The 9219-nt window shown below is 42.6% G+C and overlaps 1 protein-coding gene across 4 annotated transcripts in view; it reads left to right on the top strand.

Annotated features, from left to right (window-relative positions):
• asph (aspartate beta-hydroxylase) overlaps positions 1–9006 on the top strand; it is a 31780-nt gene extending 22774 nt beyond the window's left edge. For 3 of the 4 annotated variants that reach the window (XM_087171785.1, XM_087171783.1, XM_087171786.1), the window contains 8 exons: positions 1180–1269; positions 3279–3359; positions 4293–4399; positions 4551–4643; positions 5474–6242; positions 6742–6786; positions 6882–6932; positions 8513–9006. In XM_087171785.1, coding sequence (XP_087027911.1) covers positions 1180–1269; positions 3279–3359; positions 4293–4399; positions 4551–4643; positions 5474–6242; positions 6742–6786; positions 6882–6932; positions 8513–8520 — 1244 coding nt within the window. In that variant the 3' untranslated portion in view covers positions 8521–9006. The remainder of the gene's footprint in view (positions 1–1179; positions 1270–3278; positions 3360–4292; positions 4400–4550; positions 4644–5473; positions 6243–6741; positions 6787–6881; positions 6933–8512) is intronic. The other variant, XM_087171784.1, reaches the window with a different exon arrangement.
• Positions 9007–9219: the final 213 nt, after the last annotated feature.

Below are 9219 nucleotides of genomic sequence, written 5' to 3' on the forward strand. Positions count from 1 at the left end.
CAAGCTGTTTCAAGGTACAGTCAACTTCTGACTTCAACTGTAAATGGAGAAATCTCCCTCTGTCCTTGGATTTTCTTGACAACCGCTTTTCTGATCGACTTCAAACTCCATGCGGTTTTTTGGATTAGTGGTTGTCAAGACCCTAACCCTCACATAAACTGATCCATCAGCCATCAGTGATGTCCTCAGCAACACACCTGGCAAGTTTGAACTGGATTGGCTGAGCGGTTGTCAAGAAAGACTTACAGACTCTCATTAACAGCAGCTGCGACAGGACAGTAAAATAGTTGCTCAAAGGTCATTTTCCAGCCACAGTGGCTCATAACATTAAGTTGATTTAATGTGTCATAACTACCATTGGCCATGTTTAAGAGTGAGTTAGCTAGCTAGTTACCTCTATGCCCATGCTACTAGCAAAAAGAAGGCGCAGGGGGCCCCAGGGACCTGAAGAACCAAGTTCACATAGTGAGCAGACCCCAGTGTCGGTGTGCTGTAACAGTGATGTGCTGGAAATCTGACTGGTATAGATATCATAGCCAGTAGCCAGCCTTTCTTTTTTTCCTTTTTTTTTTTTTTCTTTCTTCTTCTTTTTTTTTTTTTTTTTTTTTTTGACATGGATGAGGGAGCTGATGATTGGAACAGTGTAGTAATAGAAACGGGAGGATTAAAGCTGCAGAGTAGTGTTGATAAAGTGTGAGATACATCAGTGTTATAATGTTTTAGATTTGACTAGATAGAAATGAGTCAGGTGTCCATCACTCTCCACTGTTAGAAACTAAATGTTTTTTCTTTTGTCAATAAAGTTTCTGGATTCATTGGTCTTTTTTTAAAGTGAAGTAAAGTCAATCATCAGAAAACGTGTGTGAGATCGTTCTACTGGTCTCTGTTTTCAGACCAACATCTTGGGATAACACAGATTACTGCACAATGATTTGTCCCATTAATCCCTGTGTTTCTTATAAATTAAACTTCAGAGTCAGCAAAAGAAAACCCCCATGCCTCTTTCAGATGTTTGAGTGTTTGTTTTATGTGAATGTGCTATGATCAGACATCACACACTTTAACTTACACAAGCTGGTCACACACACACACACACACACACACACACACACACACACACACAAATGTACAGTACCTGTCCTGTGTCTACACTACTTTCATGTGCATCATCTCATGTAGGACTGAAAGAGAAAGCCGTCGTCGTCTCCACCCGTAGTGAAGAAGCTGCTGCCCCGGTAGAGGCTGCTGACCCTGAACCCACACCAGAGGGTAACACATGTTTATTATACACACACGCACACACACACACACACTTACTTTCCCTCCAGTGTCATCACAGAAAGATGTTGATGGTAGATAATCAGGAGGAGGGAACACCGGTGTAGTTTGGTGAGAGATCCTCGGAGTACACTGATCTCATTGGTTGGTGTTTGTCATTGATAACTGTCTGGAAGCTTTACTCCAGATACCGGAAATAGGCTTCAGCTGATGTTCGATAATATCACAATATTTCCCCCATATGTGATATTTATCATCATTTTTTTTCACTGCTTTGTTTACGCTACAGTAAACCTTGGTATGTGACAAAATAAACTTGAAACTGCTGTTTAGTGACAGTATCACTCACACCTGAAACATATAAAATACAAAATTATAATAATAATAAACTTGTAGATGATGATAGTAATAATAAACTTTATTTATGTCGCACTTTTCTTAACAAGGTTACAAAGTGCTTGACGGAAAGAAAAAGGACAATTATAAACAAAAGAAAAACAAACATCATAAAACAGAAGTAAGTTACACGAAAATATAAATTGTCCGTATCGTGGGAAGAGAAACATGTCAGACATTCATAAAAGCTTTCCAATAAAAGAATGTTTTAAGAAGAATTTTGCAAAGACAATAATGATGTAGCCTGTCTGATCTCAGTGGGTAGACTGTTCTACAGTTTGGGGCTCTAACAGCAAAGGCCCTGTCACCTTTAGTCACCAGCCGAGACCTGGAATAACCAGCAGAGCTCCCTCCCCCATCTAAGTGAACACCAGACACACATGGGGTTGATAAGTCCGTGATATAGTTTGGAGTGAGGCCATGTAATGCTGGAAGTCTGCAGATACAGGAGGGATGTGTTCGTATGGCTTGCTGCTGGTTAACATCCGTGCAGCAGCGGTCTCTACCTGTTGTACTGGGTGAAGGGAGCTCTGACTGATGCAGCATAAAGTGCATTACAATAGTCAAGGCAAGAGAAAATAAAAGCATGCATGACCTTATGCCATGACCTTTCATTTCAGGAAATGCTTTAAAGAGCTTCACAACAAAGAAATTACATTCATCAAGTGCATCAGTGCAACATCATCATCACAAGTTATAAGAAAAACACGGAAACATAGAATACTATAATAAACTGTAATTACGTATTATTAAAAAAACATATTAAAAAATCCCTCTGTTATAATATCAGCCAAGCCATGTGACAAATGTGCTCTCTATTTAATAATGGTAAATAATACCTTTGATATGAATGAAATGCTGTTTGATGATAACTTCTTTATTGTTCCATTCAGCTGGTTATCAAAGCTGCGATCATTTACTGTTTATTCCTTCTCTGCTATTTTGCTGCCGTCAGATAATCATTGAAATGTATGACCAGCCAATAAATGGGGAAGATAACAGTGCTCTTGAAATGGGATGTTAACTGATATCAGAGACTGATGTATGTTTAATAAAGATGCACACCACTGCAAACGTTTAATGAAAATATTACTTTACATGTAAATACGAGATAAACAGTAAGAAAAAAAAAATCTTAAAGGTTATTCTCAAATGATTCCTGCAGGTGTGCCTTGGGCTGGTCACAAGTTTAAAATGTGCAGTTTTATTTTGAAAGACATTTATTAGGTATTGAAGTATGGATTTATCATGACTTGGGCTGCACATGTGCATCTCTTTAGGGGTGGATCAGAACCCAACCCTAGAAATCCATAGTTCAGTGCCTAATGTCTTTTATGAAACGCATCTTAGAGAAAGGTGACGTCTGTATTTCAACTCATGAAAAATGGGAGGAAAAACAAAAGTGTTGCGTTTATATTTTTGTTCAGTATAATTCTGCCTAGTGGATCATATGTTGGCCAGTTGAGCATGTAACACACTCATGAGTTTCTCAAAGTTAAACTGCTTCTTTTTTAAAATCAGGTTCTTTTTAAAGTTCTCATGCATATTTCTCTTTCATCATCCTCATCCTCATCCTCTTCCTCTTCCTCATCCTCTCCCCTCAGCTGTCATTGAGCCTGATCCTGAGCCTGTGGAGGACGTGGTTGAAGCTGCTGTAGCTGAGGACACTTCTGCTCCACCACCAGGTACCTGAGTGTGAACGCATCAATGTCAGCAGATACTCGATGCAGAGTATTGAATTCTGTGTCATTCCAGTCAGATAAGTCACATTTAAATGTGTCGATACACGGCAGCGACTGACTTCCAGAGGCCAGGAAAACACTGGCTGTGTGGTGTGTGAACGTCTTGGTTTTCGTTTCGGTGTCCATGTTAAGGGGTTAGAGCGACACACTGCCTGCGTCTCTCGCCTCACGGCTGCATCATGTGCTCTAGAGATTCTGTGTCTCATCTTTTTTTCTTGCGTGATGCGGCTCGCAGCAAGAACAGACAGAGAAAAGTCCAGTTGATGTCACAGTGACATCACACCAGCAACATTTACATAAAACTGACTTCTTCCACTGTAGCTGTCTCTGTCTAGACTGAATCTGAATATGACACAGACATGAAAAAATATCATATATTTTTTAACCACTTCAGCAGCTGCATGTGGAGACAGAGACATTTTAGTGACGTTTTCTGTTAAAAATTAATCAGAAATTAATTCATAATAAAGAAATCCAACAATCCAGTAAACTGCAAACTCTATGTAGAGAGAGAGAGATTTATTTTTGACAGAGGATGTTTCTAAAGGGCCACTGTCTCCTCATGCAGCTGCTAAAATGGTGTTTCTCTAACCCGTTAACATGTGCGTCCAAATGAAAACCAAGACATTCCGCAGCGGCATGTGTTCCTGGCCTGACCGTGATGGCAGCAGGTCAGTTAGAACTAAAGGACATCAGTGTTTGGCCTGTTTCACTCTCAACAGTGACCGATCACTTATGATGTTAAACATAAAACACAAGGACATCACTAACGGACACCAGCAGGACTCAGTACAGTGCTCAGTGTAAGTGGTCACTGCCAAAGTGGTGTGTGAGTGTGAAGGAGAATCTACAACCCTCTGCCTCTCCTCCTCTTAGAACCTGAACCCGAGGTAGCAGCTGAGCCAGAGGTGGTTGAGTCTGAGCCTGAACCAGAACCTGAACCAGAGCCTGAACCAGAACCAGAGGCTGTGGAGACTCCTGAGGTTTGTACAGTGTACACACACACACACACACACACACACACACAGCATGAGTGTCTTCTGAATGTTGAAATTGCCCTTTAGTCCTAATCAGCTCTAAAGTAATACATGTGTGAACCTGTTGATGACATGTGGGTGGTGTTTTCCTTCTCAGGTGATTGAGGAGGATCCAGAGGTGCTGGAGGAGGAGCCTCTTGTAGAAGAGGAGGAGGAGGATGCCCCTGTAGAGGAGGCTCCTGTGGAGGAGGTACAGATTGTTACTGATTTCATAAACACTTTACTCTCAGACTGAAATGTCTCCATCTTGGTGTGTGGAGGAGTTAGAAAAGTCAGAAAAAGTCAGCTGTGCAGGATCAAAATAAGATTAATGAGCAGGTGCATTTAAACAAATCAAATACTCGTCATCTTCCTGGTCAGTCTACATTTGTTCCACCTGTGTAGGAGTGTAGACTTGCTGCAGTCAGCACCTCCTCCCACAAAGAAAACAATAGCTATTAAATGGGAAACCTGCACCTCCTGCTGGTGACGAGGGTGAAACCTGTCGTTCTTCTTTTTATAGCTTCTGTAGTTTTCTGGGGATTTACATGTGAACACTGACTGATGACATATTTATTTATTTATTTATTTATTTACAGTTTCAATTCAACTTTTGTAATGAACAAAATGTGGTAACTTCATTATAACTGATTATAAGTACATCAAATAGTCCAAAGTGAAACAGGATTATGGAAGATCATTAGCCACCATCACCAGTCTCTGTCAAGATGCTGCAAATTTACACATACAGTAACTGTATTGTACAGTGTGTGTGCTAGTGGTAGACGGATAACACACCTAACTAGGGTCAGGTACCTGGACCACAGTGCACTGCAGGTCTCTGCAGGTCCAGGATTTAGGCAGATTTTATTTCTGAGAGGTGTAAAGTGGTGAAATCTAAATCTAACCAGACTGTCCACACAGAATCATTACAGCTTGTAGCTTGGGCTCTAAAAAGAAGAGCACATCAAAGCTGGAAGATTGTCTGTTTCAGCTGCCAATATCTTCTATCTTTTTATAACCTTTGTTTGTTTCATTCAGGCTGCTCCACTGGAGGAGCCAGCAGCTGAGGAGGCTGCAGAGGAGATGATTGCAGATGAGCCTGCAGAGGAGGCAGCAGCTGAAGAGGCTGTGGAGGAGGTGGAGGAGATGACAACAGAGCAGGCTGTGGAGGAGGAGGCTGTTGAGGAGGCCGCGGAGGAACCTGCAGTAGAGGAAGCCGAGGAGGAGGCAGCTGCAGAGGAGATGGACGAGGCTGTAGAGGAGGAGAGTGCTCCTGCTGAAGAAGAGGAGGCAGCTCCTTCAGATGAACCTGCTGAGGAGGCAGCTACTGAAGAAGCTGTTGAGGAGGTAGCAGAAGAAGAGGAGGCAGCACCTGCTGAAGAGGCCATGGAGGAGATGGCTGAAGAAGAGGAGGCAGCTCCTTCAGAGGAACCCGCTGTAGAGGAGGAGGGAGCTCCTTCAGAAGAAGCTGTGGAGGAGGAGGCAGCTCCTGCAGAGGAACCTGCTGAGGAGCCCGCTGAAGAGGAGGCAGCTACTGAAGAAGCTGCTGAGGAGGTAGCACCTGCTGACGAGCCCACTGCAGAGGAGGAGGCAGCTTCTTCAGAAGAAGCAGTGGAGGAGGCAGTGGAGGAGGCAGTGGAGGAGGCAGTGGAGGAGGCAGTGGAGGAGGCAGTGGAGGAGGCAGTGGAGGAAGAAGTGGAGGAAGAGGTGGAGGAGGCAGAGGAGGAGGCAGAGGAGGAGGCTACAGAGGCAGAAGCAGCAGACACAGAGGCTGCTCCAGAAGAGGTGGAGGAGCAAACAGTCCCAGGTGAGAAGGAAGAGGTTTAGCAGTGATATCTGGTGTCGTCTGGGTCTGTCAAATGGTCACAAGATCCACGTACAGCAACTTACTCTAAAGCTTCAAGTGCTGACACTCATGGTTTGGACAGTTTATAATGTGAGAACTTCTGATTCTCTCTCCCTCTCACAAACACATTGACAACAGAGCTGTAGTCAGATTGACCATCAGGGGCTCCAGGAGAAATCCTGCTGCATCAGTGCACTGATGACTGAACCATCAGGAGCGCTTAAACATCAGCACACTCCTTACATGGTGCACAATAAAAACATTTAGTACTCACTGCTTTATGTGCTATTAGTCCAAGTAGCACTATTCAGAGGAGTTGGACTTTAGAATAAGAAAATAGAATAAGCTGAAACGTACTATGATTAACTACCCAGCTGTTAGCATGCAGCACTGGAGCTGAGGATCCACGGGGGATTTCTGTGTCTGTGTGTTCATGCCTTCTGTTTTTTTTTCCCCACAGAGACAGAGGAAGTAGCAGAGGAGGTAGAGGAGGCAGCAGAGGAAGGTAGGAGTCCACACACACACACATGAACACACACACACATACACATGATTTATAAAAACCCAAACCAACTTACTGATGTGTATGTGTGTTTGCAGCAGAAGCGGAGTTTGTTGAGACAGAGGAACAGATTCAGGATGAGCCCACAGGTAAATATTTGTTCCATCCAACATGAGGTTGATCTGAACACACAGCTACAGCTTAAAACACATCTGTCATTAAAGTGTGACATGACTCAGGATATACTCTTTGTAGAACATGAACAGATACATGAATTAGTTTTAGTTTATCTATTTATTTGATAGGAGCCATGTATTTTAACATAGTTTTAAAACATTGCACAAAAATAATGAGCTGCACAAAGAGTTTATAGCTGTTGCTAATTCTCGACTCCTGTCCCCAGTTGGGCTTTTACATGTAATTAAATGTAATTAAACCAGTCAATAGCAGAACATATTATCAACACAATTGAAAATATCCTACTGTTAGCTAAAAATATACCGTACAGATGCTGAGTCTAAAAAGAGACAACAACAGGAATCTGTCTGGAGGTGATTTGATTTCAGTTGGTGATGTGTTCCAGAGTTGACAGTCCTTTAAGGAGGAAGCTGATTGTCCAAGTTTAGATCTACAATGTAGTATTTTGCCATAGAATCTCTTTTTACAGTGGAAACGTCTTATATGGATCAAACAGCTTGGGACAGAATTAGTCCTATACAAAGGCTGGTTAAATAATTAGTTTATAGCAATAAAGTAGTCTGCTCACAGTGTTCATTCTGCAGCCTCCTACTGCAGCTGCTAAAACAGAAACACTTCATCAATCCAAATGTCCTAAACCTCAATAATATATAGTTTATAGATATAGGTCTTGACACGACAGCACCTGGGTCTGGACCTGGACCACGGTCTGCCCGTTAGTGACCTCAGCCAATAACCAGTGGTGATCCTAGAGTCTGTTGGGGCCCTAGGCAAATAATTATCTGGGGGCCCCTCCAAACAGTGTCCATCACCGTTATGTAATACATAATCTGACACCATAATCTAACACTGCCATCAGGCTATAAAACAACTCGGCTAAAGGAAGTGGACTAATTTAATTATTATTGTTTATTTAATATTGACTGTTTTTATTATTATCAACAATGAGCTAATGGACACGTGAATTTCCCCTAGGGGATAAATAAAGTATCTATCTATCGATCCATCAATCGCCAAAGAATGTACGAAATTGAAACATTTTTTATTCCAAATATTCACGTTAGTAGAATCTTCACACCGTAAATAGAAAGCCTTCGTGGGCCCCTTCTCAGTGGGGCCCCAAGAAGTTTCCTGTCTGGCCTGTTTACAAGATGTGCCTCTGCCAACAGCTAATGTTCAGAAATCAGTTCTTCTTCACCGCTCTATAACAGTAGTTGTCAGTAGCTGCACAGCAACATCCTGTGTCGGTTTTTAGAGCAGTGAAGAAGAAAAACAGTTGTTTTATCTGCATCTTTGTAGTTTTATCTGTATAGACTCGTGTACTCGCTGATCAAGTATTTCAGGCAGAGTCAGATTCTGTTATCAGAATCAGAACAACGGTAGCCATTGGTCCAGAAGAACCGCTCAGTGTAACATCTGTTCCACATGTCAAACATATACAAACTGAAGGGGAAGAGTTTGTCTTCCAGTCCACTGCAGCGTGATCAGATACAAGTTCACATCCGCATCGTCCTGTTTGTGCTCCCCACAGAAACGTAGAGGCTGCTGCGGTTGTCGTGGTGACGGAGCAGGGACCCATTGACGTTGCATCAGCACCATCTGAGCGTGCTCAGAGCGATGATGCATCTCTCCACCTCCAGAGAAACAATTGAGTCGTTATGACAACCCCTCTCTACCCAACCCACCCATCTGTCTCCCCCTCCCCCATCTGTTTTCACTCCTTCCTTTACGTTTTCCTTTTAGTGTCAACGTGTGAGATAATGAGAAAGAGAGAGCTGTTTACTAATACGGTACTCCTGTTTTTACCCTTCATGTTTTTGTTTTCTTTAGTTTTTCTTCAGTATTCTTCTCCTCCTCCTCCTTCTTCAGTCTTCTTCCTCTTCCTCTCCTTCTCCTCCAGTAGAGCACCCGTTTCTATTATTGTTCAGGGTGGTCCATTTCTATGTGTGTGTGGCCATGTGAAGTCTATGTATGCTACAGGTCTACCAGAGCCAGTTGCTGTGACAGTAAACACGCCTTCAACTTTATTCTGACATCACCCAGTAACATGGTTAAATAGATTCTGTTGCCAAGCACAATGAGGTCAAAGTTCAAATGCGGCCACAACTCTTTTGTGAGTATCAGAACAGTGACTTCAGGTTCAGGAGCTTCACAGATTTAAGGTCTGAGACAACACAACCATAATTTCTCAGCTGCTGGCAACAACAACATTTCCCATTTCTGTAAAGCTGCCCCCCC

The sequence above is a fragment of the Seriola lalandi genome, unplaced genomic scaffold (assembly GCF_002814215.2).
Source record: "Seriola lalandi dorsalis isolate HSWRI2012SDOR001 ecotype SW California unplaced genomic scaffold, Sedor1 jcf7180002054981, whole genome shotgun sequence".
In the NCBI taxonomy this organism is placed as follows: Eukaryota; Metazoa; Chordata; class Actinopteri; order Carangiformes; family Carangidae; genus Seriola; species Seriola lalandi.